The sequence below is a fragment of the Tyto alba genome, unplaced genomic scaffold (genome assembly GCF_018691265.1).
Source record: "Tyto alba isolate M040663 unplaced genomic scaffold, T.alba_DEE_v4.0 Super-Scaffold_41, whole genome shotgun sequence".
NCBI classification, from domain to species: Eukaryota; Metazoa; Chordata; class Aves; order Strigiformes; family Tytonidae; genus Tyto; species Tyto alba.
Window position 1 is genome coordinate 10101845 of NW_024881317.1, and position 20967 is coordinate 10122811.

Here is a 20967-nt window from a genome sequence, read left to right on the forward strand (position 1 = left end):
CCTTCTCTAATGTACTGTCAGTAATGATGAGAACAGATGAACAGTCTTTTAAATCATTTGGTTTCTGTGTTCCAGTATTCACTCATATTGACTGTTGCTCATTGTGTCTACAATACCCAAGATTACCTGGGTGTCATTTGTCCCATCAGCTCCCGGATCACTTAGCTTCCAAGATGAGGTGCACTTAGATCTCTTTTATAGTTTGCTTCTCACAAAACCAGCAATTTTGGGGTGGCCTGAAAGAAAAATAAAATGAAAAATTTGTAAGCAGTGTCTGATACCTTGTGCGCTGACACAGCAAACACTATGGAAGATGGCCTTGCCTGCTCATGTCACTACATAGTCTGAAACTGCCAGCTGTAGGGAGAATGGACAGAACTAGATATTATCAACTCATATTCAGAGATGAGCAGTCTCTGCTGCATTTGATTGCTGCTTCAAGACATCCCATTAGTTCTTCCCTGTACCACAAACACCCTGGGAAGCCCTGAGAGTTACCAGCCAGAGAGTTTGATATCAGGGTTGAAACAATCTCTAGAATAAACTGTACAGGGAAGGCCTGACTCTTTGTGCAAACATTGGATCTGAGCTGATCTGACTGCATGGCTCCACTCAGCTCCAGAAACTGCTCTATCCTTGCTTCCTTTGGTCCCTGACCCTCTGCTTGAAGGAGAAAAAAAGCAAAAGGTCATTTTTCTCCCTTGGTCATCACCAGAATATGTTTTTATGAACTCGCCTTTACACAAACACCACTTAGCTGGCCCACTGGTACCAGGAAAAGTGTTACAGCAACAGACTGTAATGTCTCAAACATGAGCCTGTGGGCAGGATGGAAAAACAAAGCCAGTAGAGGAGACTACATTAATTTAGACATTTATATATTCTCTTCCCTTTTCCTATTTGTTCTCTCTTTCTGTCTTCCTGGCCTTCTTGCTTTTGTGACATCAGGGCCATATTATCCCAAGAGCAAGTTGGGAAAGAGCCTGTTATATTAAGACAATGTGTGCTGCAAAATGTGGGCCAGGGCAAAGACTCCCAGAAAAACATACCAAAGGCCAGATGATGGGTGGAAAGGTCTGTCTGTAACATTTGATGTGCTGAATCGTCTATCTAGGGCAGAACCTTAATCCTATGCCCTGCTTGCATCATCCATAAAAGGCTTTCTAGCTTCTGCCATTTTATTAATTGCAAAGGGAATATGCTGCTGGGAAAATGCAATGCATCTACTATAAATATTTTGAAAAGACCAAGGCATCAGCTAGGGTACGTCAGAATCGGTGGAGTCACATCAGTTTATGCCAGAGAGACTCTGGCCCTTTCTTGGCTAGAACTGATGCAGAAAAAAATCCTTCTTGAAGAAAATCCCCAAAGACTGTATTCTCTTAAATTTCCACTTGGAAATCCCAGCCATTTCATGGTCAGAAGGCCAGAAAGGCTAAATATTTAAATTCATTATTGTACTGTTGTTAGATTTTTTTTTTTTAAAGCAGTCAATCAGCTTATTGACATATGCTTGGTTAACTGAGTCAAAGACCTTACTTGAACTAGTCTTGTATAACACTTCATTTCAGACAATCTAACTACTGTGTCTTACATTAAAAGTGCACAAAAGTTTTTCAGTATTCCACAGGTGCCATGGTTACCCTTATTTCTAAACAACATCTGGAATTAGATGTTTTGAGATGGGACTCTGGGCTAGAAATGTCTAATGATAGCGTGAAGGAAAAAGAAATCTTTTAAATGGCAGATAGAAAAACATCCTCAGAAGCTTTGCATTCGCATGACAAAAAGCAGGGAGCAGAAAGAGAGAGTTGGTCTGGACGTGGAAATTACTTTTCCAGAACTAAGCACATGAAAAATTAGTCTACTCTCACCTGTGACAAAAATGCATTCAAGTAGGCTCTTGAACTCTGCCTCTGATATTTATCTTGCAGGCAAGCAAATTCAAAGACAAATTTTGCTTATAATGCACTCCCACAGACTTCCTTCATTTTGTTTTCACAGTGATGAGTGAGTATTGTAATGCAGATACAAGTTTCCCCAGAGTCCGAAGTGCTCAGTGGCAAAGCCCCCTACAAGCAGAGAGATTTTACTCGCTGGCAGCAAATATCTACTTAAACATAAGTCCTAATAATGAGAAGGCAAGGTTGACCTAGAATCCACCTGCTCACTCACCAAACCTGCCAACATTATTTTAGCAATTTTTCAGCTTTCACTACATTCAGAACTGTGAATCACCTTTCAAAATGAGCAGAACACTTTAAAAAGGAGAATGATGCAAAATAAATAATGTCTTTATGCTTGGAAACATCAGCAGTATTTCTATGCATAAAATAAGAAGTGAGACAGGAAATAAAAGATATTAAAGAACAAAACACAAAGCAAATTGACAGCTGGCATAGGAATTGGTCAAATGTTTATTTTTCTAAGTAATAGCTTTTATTAATTTTCTGTCATGTTGCAATAACTTGGATGTGAATATAGCGATCTACATCCAGGACCCAAAAAGTGCAGATGCTGACAACATACAGATATTCGCCACATGTCCCTACAGCCCCATAAAAACTTTTTTTTTTTTTTTAAAAGTGATTCGCATAAATGAATTGCAGAAATGATTGCCACACAGAACTTATTTGAAATGTAGCCCAACTTGGTAAAATGACTACAGATTTACACAAAAATTGTTCCCAAGATTTTTCTGCAGCATACAATGGATTTAACCTCTACTTTCCTTCTGAATAAGTGCATGTAACTTATTGCTCTTGGAAAGGATATTCATATCAGTTTTTACTTGGTGTCATTTCACATATATGTACCAATACAACCCAGAATTTCCAGTCTGGCATGAGTCCCACTGTACAAAATACAATGTCTTCCCCAAAGGACTTACATGGTGCTGTAATGAGAAACCTCAGAGCCAAACCCTCAGCACTCTGTGATGTTCTGTGAAACTGATGAGAGCCGAATAACTTTTGGACGATTAATTATAAGGATTTTTCTAAACACTGTGAATGCAGAAGATGTACACTGTGAACAAGTTATAGGAAGGGCATAAGCATGACTGTATTCTTAACATAAAAGACGAATTGAGGACAGTTTGAAAAGGCCCACCATTAAGTTAAAATCATGAACAAAGTGAAGCATGCAGAACAGCTATGCAAAGTTCTGTGTGAGTGCCTGACCAGTATCTGTGAGAGGATATATAGATATTTCAAGGGAGCTGTACACAAGAGTAAGGACTCTTAAGAAGAGAAGTTGGCCAACCCAAATGTGAATTCTGACTACAAAAAAAAAGGGAAACAACTTTTTTTAAACACTGACTCTATAACACAATTATTCTTTCACAATAGCCCAAATCCATGATCAGCTGATGCCTCAAAATACTTACCCAACTGGCAGAATAATTTCCTACCTTTAATAGCTGTCTTACATTTCTCATGTTTTAGAACAAGCTCACTACTCTATCGAAAATCCCTCAGGTTTGATGGATGTTTCATGTATGTAGAAACTGGCCTGTAATTTCTTACTGATACCTAAAACAAAGGACAAATGGAAACAAACAGAGAAGGTAGCTTACATTTTTGCTACTTAAAATCTGAAATTTTAAGACATTAGAATTCTAAACTTTATTTTGTTACCATGCCAAAGACTTCAAAGCACTGCCATAAGATAAAAAAGAAAGTAATGTAGTCCTGGTTTCAAGTATGTATTTCCCAAAATATTTACCTTGGGTGAAAAGTAAATATAGGAGCTCCAAAACTAGTATTAGAGTCCAAACAAACTGTTTAAACAAACTGGTTTAACACAGAATTCTGTCCATGCTTATACACTTACCTGTTACTTACTAGAATCACTCTTCATGAACAAAAGAGGCTTCATAAAATTGTGATGCTGCTCATTAATGGCAGACACTCTGGAATGCAAACAAACCCACAGAGTTAACAAGTCAGTCAATTCAAGTATAGCCCTTATCCATCACCTACTGAATTCAGCCTGCAGTGAGCCTAGGGCTCCAAGTTAAATACTTCATTCATTCACAGCCTCAGATTTACTCTGGCAGGTTTCAGAGTGGGAGTCAGGCTTCAACAGTCAGCCTGGAAGATAATGACCTTTATTGACATTACTGTAAACTTGAAGTTTGTGTTTGCTATCAGCCAGTATAATGTGCTCCCTATTGATTTGTAGTGAAAGGGCATAATGATTCTAACCCTCTGGGCTGGATGAACTCTGCTTAGGGCAGAAATTAAGCCCTACTGATGGTGAAGGTGGTTACCCATCTTTCCTTGTGCTGTCAGACTATCGAATATTGGAAGTAGTTGATGCCATTCTGACCAGGGGACCTGGGAGCAATACAGACAGTTGACCACTGCTATATTTTGTGGCCTGTCCTAATATATGAAATTTGCCTTCCCTTCAGAAATCTATACCTCAGTCATACAAATCTCTTGGGAGCAAGCCTGGATCCAGGATACACTGAGAGCCCTCTTCACTTTGTGGAGTATGGAGAGGCTGGCGAGGGCAGAGGAGGTGGGTTCAGCTGGGAGCAGAATGAGGGAATACTTGAATTAGGAGATTTACTAAGCAAATGGAACAGAAATTCTGTGATAACTTTACAGCTTTCCTTGCCTCTTTTGAATTTTTAAGTTCACACATTTGCACTGCAGGAGTGTATTTCCTAGACAAATGTGTTGCCCTTTATGTGCTTAGTCAATCCATTCTTTGCTTTACTTACTTATATGACTTAAGACACTATTTCTCTTTCTGTATGGCCATATGCTAATGATTCATAACAGTGTTAAAAATGTGCTTACAATTAGTCCTCCAGATGCAACACACAGACTACAGCAACCTCAGCCAATCTGGAGTGGACAAAGAATCTTCCACTGTTGCAGTCCTCTCTGCTCCCCTGCCCCCACTTAAGTCAGCAGTAGAGGTGGAGTTTCTAGTGTTTTGTATACACTTATTTTCCATTCAGACCTCTTCTGTTTTCCAGAGTATTTCCTTTTCTGGCCTATGTTTATTTTCCTCCCTGTCTTTTCTTATAATAGTTAGCATAGGCAAAATTTATCCAGTTACTATGAAAAGTCTATTATCTGTTCTCTTCCCCTCTATGGAAAGGGGCACTCTATTCAAATACTTCCCTCTTGTAGCCAGAAGCCACTCAAGTCCTGAGGAAAACAACTTTTTAAATACTGACTCTAAAATACAATTATTCTTTCACAACTGCACAGTGTTAAAGGCATGTTTCTGTTCTACGTGGAGGCAATCTAATTCTAAGAACAAGAACATTTTCTGTATTTCTTTAAAAGGCTCAAGATAACTGTAAGTAACTTTTAACATCCTTGGTACATTTTCTTTCATGCAACCTTTCATCTTCTGAATCAGGACAGCTGCATCTGCAAACTGTGTACAACCACAGGGAACAGCAGCTCTGGAATCAAGCTCTCTAGGAGTCCGAAATGTGCATCTCTGTGGAAAGGGTTCATGGGCAGCCACGTGTCTGCTGGAGGTGCAGCAAACAGGTACAGTAGATGTGGAGTCAGCAAGCTTTTTAGGGAGCCATTTGTCTGCATGGAGTTTGCATGACCAGCTTTCTGTGAGAAGCTATGCCGTGAAGCTCAGTTTCAGAGAAATGCAGTGATGTTTGGGAATCATTTCTTACAGTTGGAGACACAAGTCAAGATTCCAGAAAAATAAAAATGTGACCATTCAGGGATCCAGTGCTTCTCGATTACACTAAGAAATAAAACCTGAAAGAATGGAAGATTGTACATGACATTAAGTTTTCAACTGGTGCCTTCCTAGTGGCCCTATTAAAGGGCAAGGTAGGATGTCACCAGCCTAGCAAGGCCACTGGAAAGCAGTGTAAGCCAAAGTTCCTGAGAAGGAGCAAAGCATATAGTGTCTGATCAACTTGCAAATGTAAGATGGTGAGAGAGGAGAAATATTTTGCCTGGATGTAAGCTATATGTGGAAAGGCAGCCATTGATCGCCAGGGCTGAGCAGAATAGAACAGCAACAAGAAAAAACCCTAAGAGGAGATGGGGTGTATCACACATCAATACATCTCATGGCACGTCTGTTCAAGGCAAAGGGAAGATTGCAGCCGATTCCTCAGTTAGTGAGACATGTAGCACAATAGTGCCATATTGTTCTTTGTAAAACAATATGCAAGCATGTTCCTTTTTTCTTTCTTTTTAAGGGATGGTCACATGAGCCCAAGGGAAGAACTGCTAACCCTAAATGGACAATCACTTAAAGATCTGTCGGGCAAGGAGGCTGAATCTCCCATTCTTCCAACAACACAGCTGATGAACATCATGACAGTTAGCAAAGTAAGCATGAAAGTTGCGATTCCCTCCTACAATGGTGGGGTGATTTGACAATATTTGTTTGAGAGAGAAGGGGGATTTATGCATCAGACATTTGAAGAATTCTGCTCTTCCTGACAAAATCCCAGACCTCTTGTGGTCAGACTCTGGTGACTTTCAGCATAGCTTTTTCCCAGATAAACAGAGGCTATGAGGAGGCCAAGGCCCTGGGAAATTCTAGCAAGGACTGTACAACCCCTCCTGTTAGAAATACATAGCTTGAAATATTAATTTTCCATTTGGAAGCTGAGCAAAGGCAGGGATGGATTTAAGGGAAGATCCATGAATCGAGAAGCCAGAGAGCAAGCCCTGTACTGAAGTAGTTTTGTGGATCTAGGATCCATAGCTAGGAAATTCCCATGGTGAATGTTACTGGAGTCAGATACAGAGAGAGGGGAATAGGAGGCAGCATTAACAGGTCAGCATCCCTGGATCATCACCAAATCTTTCAGAAGAAAACACTTTTGAACTTTCTTTCACAGAATAAATTTCATTGGATTAGATACATGTGATTTCAGGCTTCTTGTCCTCTCATCCCCACCCCAAACTAGATGACACCAAAGGCTTTCCACTTGCAAATTCTGGAAGAAACATGAGGATAATGAATGAACAGTTAGTCCTCCCCACACATTTACCACTTTGAAGGCAACAGAGCTCACCCAGAGATTTGCTGCAGGCTTCAGATCTCGATATTCAATGAAAAAAATGCAGTTTCTGATTCTTATCTGCATTAGGGTCACACAGAAAGCTCTGATATAAACCTAGACTGAGAAAACACCCCTGACTGAAACTGCTATCAGGTCTGAGTAGAGTGTGTCTCTTTCTAGGACAGCAGTGAACTGTCTCACCCAGATGTCTGCTGCATTCTGCCAAGATTTTTGTTTATTTTCTCTCCTTTAAATGCCTAAGTGGCCAGAGCTGAACTATATTAAACTTCTGTAGCATAGTACCACCCAAGAGGCAGCCAGGTAAACTGCGCATTTAAAGACAAGTCTGCGCCAAATTAATTAAGGGTTAATAGCAAAGGCTTTTCAATCTACATAGCTTGGCAAGAGAAGCACTGCAAAATCATTTTCAAAATGCCTCTTTAAGGATCTTCTGCATTTCTTGTTTTGAAGAGTTCCCTAGAGGAATGGGACTGGAAAGCCCTAGTAGTATTTTGCTACTTGGCAATGCCTCCACCTGCTGTCGAAGAGGAAGATTATCATTCATTAGTTCTTGAGGTATCTCCAAACAGCACCAGTAAAATCAGGCTTCTGGAGGAAAGTGTTTGTTTTAGCCGGCTCCAGACAGATTAAAATAAATAGATCCTGCTCTGATGCAGCTTTTGTGGCCTTCTTAGCCCCTGAATAATATCTCAGAGCAAAATCCTTTTATATTTGGAGTTTTACTATATTTCAATCAGTTTCCTTATGCTGTCTGTATTTAGTAATGTTCTTCCTTTAATTATGATTCCCTCAGGACCAATGGCATTCCCCATGTCACAAGAGAAACAGGACTTTCAGGAACCATACACATGCAGAATTATTCTTAACATCGATTGTTATTCAGATGTAATCATATTTATTTATTTTCAAACTGTTCTAAAAACCTACATTTAGAAACCTGAATGCTTTATCTACAAGTTTTTAAATGCTAGAATTAGTGGCCACATTTTCAAAAGCAACTAAAAATTTCCTAAAAAAGTGGAAGGGCTGAATTTTTGGAAAACATTAAAGCTTAGTCCTCAAAGGTTTTTAAAGACCTGGATCATATTTTGACTAAAACCCATCTGTCCAACACCAACAGAAGCTAGACACCTATCCATCACTGCAAAGCTGGGCCTAAGAATTTTTCTTTTGAAAATGCCCTTCTAAGGTCATGGAAAAAAGTACCCAAAAGCACCAGTTATCTCCAGATATTAGACAAGCCTGGCTACAGTTTACCCATACATCAAAATATTAGTCTGTCTGAACCAGCTGGGGGTGTCCAATTAATTTTTTGTCCATTTTGACTAAAGACCAGAATCTATTTTTATCTTATTACTTTGGCAATTTATAATCATGTTTATAGCAAAGTTTTGAGTTGTATTCTCCTTCATCATCCTATTTATTTTAAATAATTGATTTTGCTCCATGTATTTTGGTTCAGGCTGAAATTTGTGCAAGCCAGATTAGGAAAAATATTATTTTTAAGTTTCGATCACTTTTAAGAGTTTCTTGTATATCAATAGATTTTTTTTTCTTATTTTTTTGTTTTGTTTTATTTTAGGAAACACCAACATGTAAGGAAAGGCCTTTGGAAATACAAAATGGTTTTATGCACAGTAAAGCTGCATGTCAACGGACTCGCAGTAACTCAACCAGTAAGTTGCGAAGAAGTAATTTTTCCTGTTGCAATATTCAGGGAGCACACAGCACAGTACTTCATCCTGTGATGGTTCTGCAGCATTAAAAGAAACTGCAGCTATGTCCAAACTTAGTCAGGATCCTCAGCTAAGGATTACTGATGCATAAAAGCATCAGCTTTTATATTCACAATATCCTAAAGTCAGGAGTTTTGTACATAAGCATTCCATTTTGTTTTGTCAGGTATATTTTAAATAGGCCAATGTTGTTTTGGTAGGGAATCTTTGCTTTTTGATGTATTTAACATTAATGGCTATCCCCACAGTGAGGACTGAAAAGATCACTCCCTTTCTAATTAACATTTACCTGATAAAATGAATGTGCAGAAATGTCCAACGCTTGAGAAATAATCCAGCCTATCTCCCCACATCTGGCAGGTGTAAACCCGTACTGGATAGAGGAGTTGGATTGCACGGCGCCCCGGAAAGCCGTGCCCTTCAGAGACCGGCAGCACCACGCTCTCCACACCAGCCGCAAATCTCTTTCCCAACAGCTGGACTGCTCTGGAGGGAGAACCCCAGTAAGTGCGCTACAGGAAATCACCTGAAAAACAGACAAAGCTGCCTCCACTAAGAATCTCTCAAAGACCTTGGCAGTCACGTTTCCTGCCAAAACCCACCCTCCTTGCAGGCCCTGTCAGGGAAGATGGCGCACGCCTGCTTCTTCCGTTTTTTAACCCCATCCCTCTTCTGCGAGAAGTAGGAGAGCGGGAAAGGCTCTGTGCCAGCAAACCCCCATTTCTTCAGCAGCTTCTCCCTCCCCTTGCCCCAGCAGGTTTTACAGTGTGTGTAAATCCCCCTGTGTGGTTCGCACCACCTTGGTAGCCACCTGGAGCCACCTCAGAGCTCACCGCTGAAGAGGCCCTTCCCGGGCATCTCCCCGCCGTTGGCCATGGAGATGCTCTGTGCACGTGGCCGATAAAACCTCGGCCTGAGCTTTGGGCCCCACCGCTGCGAGCCTCCCAAGTCACCTCCATTGGCCCAGCCATGGCCACAAGCAGGTATGGACTTGCCTCATGGCTGGTAAATGCTGCTCTCAGCCATGCTGGCGGCATTATGCATCCCCCTTTGCGCCCCAGGGTGAATCAGACATATGTAAACAACGGCGTTCATGTAGGCTAGAGACTGGCAGTCTCTTGCTCTCCAGATGGATGACAAGTGATTCACCACAGGCTGGGAGAGAGAAGGCTGTGCAGGGTAGAGAAGATGTAGGTATTTATGGCCAAAGGTTGCCAGGCTCAAAGCCTTGAGTGGGGAGATGGAGGTGAAGCTCCACACACTCAGCTGCCACCTCTTGCCTTGCCTGAGGCCTGGCTGAGGGACCTGCTATTGCTCCCTCATCTTTTCCTGGCCAGTTCCTCACCCTGGGGGCACCACAACATGACCTAGAGCTTTAATGGGAGTGAGGAGGTGACAACTGGAGCACAAAGCCCAACCAAACAATACCTGGCACAGACAGACAGACCCACCCTCGGGGATTCGCTGGGCTTCCTCCTGCTTGAAGATCCTGCATGGGCAGTTGCTGCCCCTTGGCAGCGGCTCTTCGGTGGCATCACTGTTTTGGGTATTGTCACCCACCACACGGAAATACAAAATGCACCCTCTCACAGAGAAGCAAAAGAAATTTAAAAACTTCTGATATCAGATTCAGAAGACTCACAACAAAATAAGCAATCCCCCTGATCTGGCAGATGTATACTTTTTGGAGAGTACATTTTTGGTATTGCACAGACATTTCCCTCTTAATCATGTTCCTAATCCCATGTTGAATAAATAATCTCATTTTCATGTCAAAGCTAAAACTTATTTTCTCACATATGCAGAAGCTGAAATTTTGGCTGATGTTCCACACACTTCAACACCTGTTAGTTTCACTTTGTTGCATTAAAAAAAAAAAAATGTGTTGAAGTCTCTTGGACTTGAAATGAGTACAATTAACTCCAGCCCTGCTGAACTTCGTGCATAGTTAGCTTTAGGTAATGACGTTCGCGAGTGCTTAGATGAGTTTGTAATACCCAATTTCATGTTCAAATAGGAGGTTTTCATTAAATAATTCATTAAAGGTTCATTAAAATGGGTCAAATCTCAGGGGCTGGAGTTAAGAAATCCAGTATCTGTGGAATGGAGGGAGGAAAAGCACTCAAAAATTACTTACCTTGGTTATCAAGCAAAGAGGATATGCTTCACCTCTTACAGAAGTAGAAAGAAGCCTATGTGGTGGCTTAACAGAGGCAGTGCAGGGTAGTTCACAGTTTAAATAGCTTTTGTGAGCACTAATTCATATTTTAGGGGAAATGCTGAAAACAGATTATATTTGTCCCAAGATAAAGTTATTTAGTCGCAAGATAAGGGAAGAAATTAGGATTCCTTGTTTCTTCAGTTTTTAGAGGCAAATATGATAATCCTTGTTTAGGACCCCTAATGGCACAAGTGGGATTTTAGCATGGAGAAACAAATGACAGCACAAATATTTCTTTCTATAGCATTACACCACTTTGGGGGCCAACATTCTACTTTTGTTCTGGTTTAGTCACTGGGACAATTTCAGCAAGCAGTGATTGTCTGAATAACAAGTGGCTTCTGAAAATCAGAGATAATTTTTTTTTATATATAATCTTTAGTACCATCACTTATGAGAAAGAAAATTTGCAAAAAAACAAGTTGTTCTAAAGTATACCCAAGAATTTCTGTCTCTGCATTAAAGTTATGTGGGTTTTTTTATGTTCACAGGCAATTTCAAGGCCATCTAGATCACTAAGTACAGCACAGCTAGTGCACACATCCTGTGGCTCACAGGCTTCAGTAATCTCAAACATCGTATTGATGAAAGGACAAGGGAAGGTAAGACTGCCTCTGTTAATTTACCATAGTTTTACTTCATTTCACAAGTGTAATCTGCAAAGCGCAGGGAAGTGACTTCAGGTATTGAGGTTGCTACTTGTGCATTGCCAATTCATATCCAGGCTTTGCCAGGAATGATTAGTTATCATTCACTTGCTTCTTAATTTTCTGAAGCATCTCTTTGCTGAAGCACAGTCTTCAGGTCCTAATAGCACATCCGCATCAAGTTAGCAACACCAACACTGATAGTCACTGCTAACCTTTTTGGCAGCTGGAGGTAGGCTTGTAAACATAGACTCTGTGTCACCCATAAATAGCACTAGTACAGCAACCTTAGAGCTTCCTTCAAGTCAGAGTTGAGCCATAAAGACAGTTCTGTTGAAAAGGAAAATGAGCTACCAGGAACACACAAGACCTCAATAAAAAATAATAAACATTAGCAAAAAATCACAATCAAGTCTGGGGAAAGACAGAAGACAGTTGTATATACAAAAGTAATGCCACTGCCGATGCTTAAAAAGAGAATACAGAAACAGTGAACTTAAATACATAGCTTTTGAACTTGTTGAATAAGGTTCTGAATCTGTTCATTAATAACCTTTTCAGTTAAACTATTTAATATTTTATTAATAACTATTTAAACTGTGAGATGGTTCTCGGAAATCATTCCATAAAGTATCATCATCATCATCGTTTACAAAATAATAATTTTGAGAGCCTGTGAGGATGTTATCAGCACAGTACTTTCAAGTTTTCATTTGAGGGATATTAAATGGCTTCAGAGGTGTGAATTAGTCTTGTAACATCCTTCTAAGGTTAGCAGGTAGTGTTTGACTTTTATATAAGGGGAGGAAGAGCAAAGAACAAGTAGGTGAGAAGTATCTACCGATAAAGGTCTGTTGGTTGCTTAAACTTACAACATGCATTAACTCTGTTTGGTAGAGGGTAAGAAGGAGTTATCTCCACAAGATCTCCATCTCTGTGCCCGAAATTAGTAGTAATATCAAGATCTTCTATGTAATTTTTTAATAATCTCATTTATGGGAGAGGAAATTAAGAAGAATAACAGAGAAATTAATCTCTCAAGGCTGCTTATTGGTTCAAGGACAGAAAAAAAGAATTTAGACACCTTCCTATATAATAGTGAATTAATTGATTGCAACAAACATAAAGCAAAACATGAGGTTATTCCACTGAAATTTTCATTTGCTTTTACTACTGGCAGGTGGTTGATTATTTTTTCATGGATTATACTATCCCATTGACTAGTACTGCCCATATAGATAATGCAGAAGAAACTGCAAATGAACTACTATGAGAAATTAACATGGGCTCTCACACTGTTTTTCTTCCATAAATTAGGGTTTGGGCTTCAGTATTGTTGGAGGGAAAGACAGCATTTATGGACCAATAGGCATCTATGTCAAAACCATCTTTCCTGGTGGAGCTGCTGCTGCTGATGGAAGGCTACAAGAAGGTGGAAAATACTTCTTTTCTTCCTTTTCCCACTCCAGGTTCCCCCAGAATGCTACATAAAGGCAGAATAAAGTGAAGCTGAAATGAGCCATAAGTGGCTTTTACACCTGCATCCATTATTGCATTTGCAAGACTCCTTTTGAGTACATGTATGTATCATGTAACTTATTGCACAATACAGTAATAGTAACAGTACATTTTTCTCTCTTTAAAAACAGGTGATGAAATCTTGGAACTGAATGGAGAATCTATGCATGGATTAACACATTATGATGCTTTACAAAAATTCAAGGTTACGTACTCTCCTTCCAGAACAATTTCTGTCTTGACACACAATATGCATGTGAACTCAACCCATTCTTTCATTACCTTTTCTTTCTGGCAGGCCAAAAAGGGTCTTCTGACACTTACAGTCAGGACAAGCTTCAGCACGCCTCATTCTGCTTCCAGCTGTCTGTCACCCCACTTGTGTCAGTCACTGAGCTCTAGTACGTGCATAACCAAAGAAAACAGCTCTTTCAGTTCAGAAAGTGCATCATTCTCATTAAATGCTACAAAGCCCAATGACAGGGTCATAATGGAAGTTACCCTAAACAAAGGTAAGTGCTAAAATTAGCTGCACACTGGCAAACAAGGCACTGACTGACAAAACATTGTTCATTTGCTCTCTAAATGTCTTTCCTCACTAACCTGATTCTTTTCCTGAACTGAGTTTTTTTAGTACACTAAATTAGATCTTGGTGCTTGTCAGTGCTAACAACTATCTATCAACAGCAGGATTTTGAACACCATCTGTCCTCAAGAGCCAATCATTCATTTTTTCCACTCAGGCATCAGAGTCACATTCATATCCTTCATATGAAAAAGTAAACCTCTTGGCAACAACAATCAATTATTAAGCAGATTATGCAACTCTTACCCATAATTATGCAAGCAGTTAATTTCATTCTTGAAAAGGCTTAACAACAAATAAAATACATATGTATATCTTCTTGTAGTTCTTTCACCTCCTCTCCAACTGTCATCATCTTCTATTTATAAACAACCACTGGCAGAATGAAATTAACTTTTAAATATTGGAACATCAAAGCACCGAACAAAGCAAAGTCTCTATGAGGTAACAGTATGACTTACCAAACACACAGTATGGGATCTGACATCAGAGTGATTATCCAAAGCAAAGAGGGTAAATTCATAAAAATCTTAATCTGCACTATATAAAACAGAAAGGAGACTGAGCTGTTATAGCAAACAATAGCCATATATCCTTAATATTTTTTGTTTCCTATTCTGTCTCCTTGTAAAGTCATTTGAATTCTTCTGTAATGACAGCATAATAGACCTGCATTGTACTGTGTCTGTGACACATAAGTAATGAATTGCAAACCAGATCTTGGAACCCCACGAGCAATGTTGCTGTGCACTCACTTTAATAATGAAGGGGAAAAAAACAGAAAGAAAAAAGCAGTAGGAGCAGCAGCTAATACTGAATGCAAAACATTCATGAGCACAAAAGTTTGGTTCTGGTTTGTATAGAAAAAAATAACTAAATTGAAGATAGTTTTAAAAAAGGTTTCTTCAATGGTGTGTTTTGTGTGCTTCTTATGTCTTTTTAAATTATTATTAATTCTTTCAGAGCCAGGTGTTGGCCTTGGAATTGGGTTATGTAGCATCCCTTACTTCCAGTGTATTTCAGGGATTTTTATTCATACCCTCTCACCAGGCTCAGTGGCACATATGGATGGGAGACTCAGGTAGGATGAGAAAGAGTGTCTTACGCTGTAAGTTTTTCATTGCTCTCTTTTATGGGTTTATTTTTGACCTGTTTGGGCAGGAAGTCATAGTGCTTTCTGGGAGCTTTGGGTTTAAAGCATATGTGCTATTCTGAGGGTTTGAGCATGCATGTTTAAGATATGTGGGATTTCCAGATATATAGCAACCCCGTGAAATTGTTGCCTCTTGTCCAGGCTGGGCTAGCTGTTTTGAAGGTCTTAGACAAGCATATAGCATTCTTCCTGAATGAGATTTCCAACTGAGAAAGTATCTGGGAAACCCCAAATATATGGCATAATCTGGCTTTTTTAAGTACTAGTTTTTCCTGATACAAGCTAATCAAATTCTATCCCTTCTTGCCCCATAGAAATACAGATTTTCTGAAATGAACTTTAGTGGGAGTGTAGAAATTACCTTTGTAAGATTTACGACTGATTAGTAGTGTTGAAAATATTTAGAACTGAACAGAACACAGCATTTTCAGTGACGGCTTTTTGATTTAACTTTAGGTGCTCTTAACTCTCCTCTCTACACGCCTAAGACTCTAGCTGACAGAACTGTGGTCTCAAACTATTTGAAAGTTTGTTTGATATGAATCAGTGCCTTCAGTCAGCCTCTTAATGTATATGGGGATTTGCAGTAGAGCAGAGAAAGGCAGTCTCAGTTTCTATGTGGGACAAATTTGGATTTAATCTAGAAAGATTCAGTCTAGCAGTCAGCAATGTTACAATAGTTCATAATTAGAATTTTTCTATTAACAAGTTATTCATATGTAGCAGAAAGACAACATCCTTTCTGACCTTAAATAATATTAGCCGACCATAAAGACGTGAAAAGTGAAGTGTTAACCTGAAAGGAAGGAAGGAAAATGTAGGTGGAAGCAGCAGCTGAACTGCAAGCAGCAGAAAGATCACAGGCACAAAGTGTGCGTAGCTGAACATGAAGAAAGCTCAAAGGTTGCATGCAACAAGGCAGTTAGATAAAAAACTCCCTTAACATCCACCTCATTTCCCATTCCATTTTCTGTAATAGGAACAGAGAGACATAATGATTTAATCTGTGAACAAATTAGAGGTCAACCACATTAATTTGCCTTTTGTATACTTTTAACATGGGTGAGACAAGATTGGGAGAAAATCTGTCTTGTTTACATCCTCTCTTTTTTTAATATCTCTGTAGGTGTGGAGATGAAATTATCGAAATTAACGAAGCTTCAGTTCAAAATACGACCCTTAACGAAGTTTATGCTGTGCTAAGCCATTGCAATCCTGGTGCAGTGCAGATTATTGTTAGCAGACACCCTGAACCACAGGTAACACGTGCTCTATTCTTTCTAACTTTCAGTAAAGCACATATTGAGAATTAAGACTAAGCGAGGGAGCAGATGCTAATCTAAAACAGGTGGAAAAATGTTGATAACAAAGGTGTTAATCACTTTATAAGCATCGCTACACACAAACAAACCTGAGATATACGCTTTCTTAAATATAATCATGTAAGATTTGAAGATCACTCAAGACAGTCTTGCTGTGAATAAGGAAACTACAGAAATAACATTTAAGGAATAAACACAAATATATGTTATGCAAGAAAGAATTCTCAATAATAAGAAAATAATTTGAAAGAAGGAACATACCCCAAAAAAGAAAGAAACGTTTATACCTCTGTCTTTCAGTAACCAAAAATCAGGCCTTGCCCAGCCAATATTTATAATTAAATTAAAGGAAAATATTTTATTCTTGCAAGATTTTTCTACAGAATGCTTCCTAACACCAAATACTGTATAAATTATTATCAAGTTTAAATTGTTGCATAAATTATCATAAAAACACAGTATTACATTATCTTATACTGATAAATCCAGAACTCTAGTGAAATATGCAAAATAACATTTCTCTTTGAAAGATCCCATTTTATCTAAACAACCAATATAAACAACACATCCACAGATACACTTCACCCATAGTGCAATATATACAAATATAATGGTGTGCACTTACTTAGCTTTCAAATTAACTGATGTGTAATATAACTAGCTCTATTCATTTCCATCAGAGTATGTGCAGAGCTTAGAAATCTTTGTGAAAGGAATAAATGTTTAAATGCTACACATCACCCCACAGCAATCTCATGAGAGTATAATTGCATGATATTTTCTAGGTGTCTGAGCAACAGCTAAAAGAAGCTGTTGCACAAGCTGTAGAAAACAACAGATTTGGAAAGGAGAGACACCAATGGAGTACTGAAGGTAAGGGAAAAAAGTGCATTCGCTGAGACATGGCAATTTTGACTTATATATAGGATGAGTACATGATGTATTAGAAACCTTGGTAACAGCCAAGCAACCCAGAACAGAAAGAAAGAGGACGAAATCTCACAAGACAGTGCTCCTAACATGCCTCCTAAGATGTGTTACCAGAGTGATGAGAAAAGACCATATCTGCTGGCAATTTTTGATTGCCAGCAAAAACTTTTGTGCAAACCTCCTCTCACTGTTGCTCATCCTTTACAATTCATAACCTCTGCTTAAGGCTTTTGAAACAAGTGCCAGTAGGTGACAGGACTATGACAGTAAGCAGCTGCATAATGCAGGTGATATCCTGGGGACAAACGGTTTGTTAATCCCCCTTGTGAGGAAAGGCTTATGCAGTCATAGTTACAGCTATTTGCCCAGTACAGGTATGACTTCCTCCCACAGTAACGTATTGCAATAGTACTCCTTTTAGTGTCCTCATTTCTTCTAAAGGACCAAGGGTCACACAATTATCATCAGTAAAACAATATTGCTGATATAAATATACATAGGGAAAATGTAACATTATTTTGCTGTCCAATAATGTAACTGTTGACTCTTTGATGTACAAGCCTTTAAGGTATAAATCATACCTTTGCATCAACCGATGAATGGTATTTAGCTGCAAATTTAATCAGCTGCATCTTGCAAGTGAGCACTGTGCATTTATCTGAATAGACATTTTGAACTTGTTCCTGATACAGGTGTTAGAAAACTAGAAATGAGCTGGCATGGAAGACACCCATGTGAAAAACATATTGAAAGGAATGCCGCTCATGGCAACCGCAGGACACAGAAGCTAATGACCCGCTCCAGCAGTGACAGCAGCTACAACCCTCGGTCATCATGTAGTAATGGTGCCGCATACCAACTGACTGACTTGAAGGCAAGAGTACATAGCATTGATGTACCAATCACCAGACAACCTGGCCTGCTGTACTTATCATCTGGTAACAATTCAGAGAGAAATTCCCCTCCTTCTTATACTGAGGGAGGTCGACCCTTTCAAAACACTAAGAAATCATCAGAGATCCTCGTTAGAAAACCTAAATCATCAAAGCCCAAACCTCCACCAAGAAAATATTTTAAGCAGGACTGTACATGTAATGACCAGTGCAACACAGACAGAAAAGAAAATCTTGTATCGGAAGTGGCTGTATCATCTTCTCCAGGTGTTCAGGTAAAGCAAAATTTGCAGAATTACTCTTGTATTTGCATATTTGTGAGGCAGGGAAGGAGGCAGGCACAGTGACTTCATGTGATGGCAGCAAGAAGGTCAGGGAAGAAAGAGAAAGTGTGTATACATGTGTGAGGTTTGGGGGAAGGGGATGAGGCCCTTCTGGTCTGAAAATAATATATGTATTTTAATGAAGCCAGTTTAGTTAAAAACATGATGTTCAAATTAAGGTCAGAAGACAGAGAAGTGTCTGAAGAAAATTTCTTCTATATCAAGTAATCTAAGTTAAAATCCCAGTGAAAGCAGCAGCAAGAATGAATTTGCGTCCCTCACTGTCGCTCCTCATGAACATGTGCCACTGGTGGTATTGAGCATTCTCTGGTTCCAGCACGACTGGAACAGCAATGCACGCTGGGCTGGGACTGGAGAGTTTGCACAGCCTCTGATGTCAGCTTGGTATGGTTGATCCTAACCTCGACACTCACAGGGTCAAATAATTTATGAAGTAGTGAAGTTGTGAAACAATCTCCTTGTTCCAGTAGTGGATTTTTATTGGAAGAAAGCACTAAACATTATGTACAGCAGGTAATCTTGGGCTCATATACATTTCTTGAGACCAGGAGATACTAAATAAACTCGTTTAAATTGTGAGGCACATACATATTTGTTGATGAGCTACAGTATTTGAAAACTAAGTGTATATTTGTACATTACTAAATTTCACTTCCCTTCCTTGTTTAAGATAGAACAGAAAGACGTGTTTCACATTTGCATGAATGTGAGAGATGGTGAGATCTGCATGTTGAAACAAAGTTGTGGTTTCTTTAAAAATGAAACCCCTTTCCTCTGGGTTTAGTAATATGCCAGTAAAAATGAACAGATCTCAATGCAATGCAGAAAAAACCTCGAACCAATTCCCAAGCTGCAGAGATCAAAATAAAATTATATACCTCAGACTGAAGTTATGTATAATGTTAATATCCAAAAAAGTTTAAATTATTCCCCAAAACATTTTGTATTAGTTTGAGTTCTGCATACCACAGCCTTATATAGGGGTTCTGTGGACTGCAAGGTTGCTTTTTCACAGCCAAGAATGCTTATTTGATATTTTTAACTGTCCTTTAAACTGCATCAGTAAACGGGTAGTTATAACTGCCATCAGTAAAGATTAAGATCAAACTGTATGTTCGTAGTGCTTCCAAATTGGCTACATCACTTACTGAACATCTGATGTCCATGTCTAACAGCAACAGAACACAAGTGCAACTTTCCAGAAGGACCCTAGTAAGCAGGGGATGGAGAAAGGTTTTCCTAGAATAAGGAAATTGCATAACAAACATGACCCCATTACAGAGAAGCTAAGAAATTGTTCAATTACTGATTTTTTCAGGTCAATCTCATTTGTTACTAGATCTTCACTCTGTCCTGTCTGGTTTTGATGCCTATTAGTAACCCTGAAGCTCAACTACATAACAGAGAGCGCTTCCAGTGTCACAGCAGAGCAGATGGTAACTTGGTATCACTGTTCACAAAGAAACCAAGTAGTTCCAGAGCATCTGTTAACGATGTTGAAAGTGGCATCTAGTGCAACCTCAAATTAATCCTCTCACCCTATGTTTCCAGCCAAAACCAAGAAAGGGCCAGCTCTGAAACTGCAGTAACAATTTAGATTGTCTAGCTTCTGCTTAAGGGCAAAAGGCTTCAACAGAAAAGAGAGTTTAATATGAAGTTAGAGGAAATTTGCTTGACTGGTTTTCAAAAGTCTACAGAATGTCTGATTTTACAAAAATGGAAAATTATAGTAGGCAGTCTTTTAGTTTATTATATAAAGCTTATTACTAAAATTTTCAGATGTTAATTGCATTTTTTCACAGTCTGTTTACAAGTGTAATCATAAAATGTCATGCTAGCACTCTTGAAATGTAGAATAAATTAAGTCCTATGAGGATTACATCGCAAGCAGATAGAAAGCTCGATTTCTATTCAGTATTTCTTTTCGGATTAAAAACAAAAGAAAATGTGTGGGTTTTATTTTTTTTTGTTTGGTTGGTTTTCTTGGTTTTTTTTTTTTTTTTTTCAGATTCATATATAGTGTGGTTTGTATAATTACGTTCTGACACACTTCTATTTCCTGTTTGTTCAGCAGGAAGTTGGAGAACCAATGCTAGAGGGACATCAAACTCATGTAACCCACAGTGTCTTTACCACTTCTCCTACAGCATATGACACTGAACACATAACTGCTGATCCAGTGGGCAGAGATCAAGAAAGAAAAGCAAACTTAGGTACGTATAATTCCATTAACTTTTTTTTTACTTTTTGCAGCAACATTGCAAATTTAGCCTTCTATGTTAACTGTTATAGCCTATATCATGACTTCAGTACCCCAGAATTTCAGGCTACCTTTACAAGTTGCAGGCCCTTCAGAAAGGGGATCTTGTACATAAGCACATAAGAGACTTGTTTTTCAGTTAATTTCAGTGTTAGGAATTGGAACTTGTAGATCAGGAGTTGTGAATTTTAAAAAATAGTTTAAACTTCTCAGAAACTTAAAAATATACCTATTAGAGGCTTGAATGAAGTTCAAATTTAATGAATTAATAACAATGCATAAATAAGGGATGGAGAGATAAGGGAAAGAGGCAGCTTG

General features: G+C 38.9%; 1 protein-coding gene and 1 long non-coding RNA gene across 2 annotated transcripts in view; one reads left to right on the forward strand and one right to left on the reverse strand.

Annotated features, from left to right (window-relative positions):
- Nucleotides 1-20967, forward strand: part of IL16 (interleukin 16) — a 36399-nt gene that overhangs the window by 9178 nt on the left and 6254 nt on the right. The window contains exons 3-15 of the mRNA XM_032983041.2: nucleotides 5386-5522; nucleotides 6203-6335; nucleotides 8622-8715; nucleotides 9136-9278; nucleotides 11488-11598; nucleotides 12961-13075; nucleotides 13293-13366; nucleotides 13460-13673; nucleotides 14711-14828; nucleotides 16027-16159; nucleotides 17008-17095; nucleotides 17845-18320; nucleotides 20461-20602. Of these exons, the coding sequence (XP_032838932.2) occupies nucleotides 5386-5522; nucleotides 6203-6335; nucleotides 8622-8715; nucleotides 9136-9278; nucleotides 11488-11598; nucleotides 12961-13075; nucleotides 13293-13366; nucleotides 13460-13673; nucleotides 14711-14828; nucleotides 16027-16159; nucleotides 17008-17095; nucleotides 17845-18320; nucleotides 20461-20602 (1978 nt within the window). The remainder of the gene's footprint in view (nucleotides 1-5385; nucleotides 5523-6202; nucleotides 6336-8621; nucleotides 8716-9135; nucleotides 9279-11487; nucleotides 11599-12960; nucleotides 13076-13292; nucleotides 13367-13459; nucleotides 13674-14710; nucleotides 14829-16026; nucleotides 16160-17007; nucleotides 17096-17844; nucleotides 18321-20460; nucleotides 20603-20967) is intronic.
- On the reverse strand, nucleotides 3419-9172 carry LOC116959156. Its single transcript, XR_004405693.1, has 3 exons — nucleotides 9065-9172; nucleotides 3835-3913; nucleotides 3419-3533 (listed from the first exon to the last, which is right to left on the reverse strand). It is a non-coding gene; the product is annotated as an uncharacterized LOC116959156 (long non-coding RNA).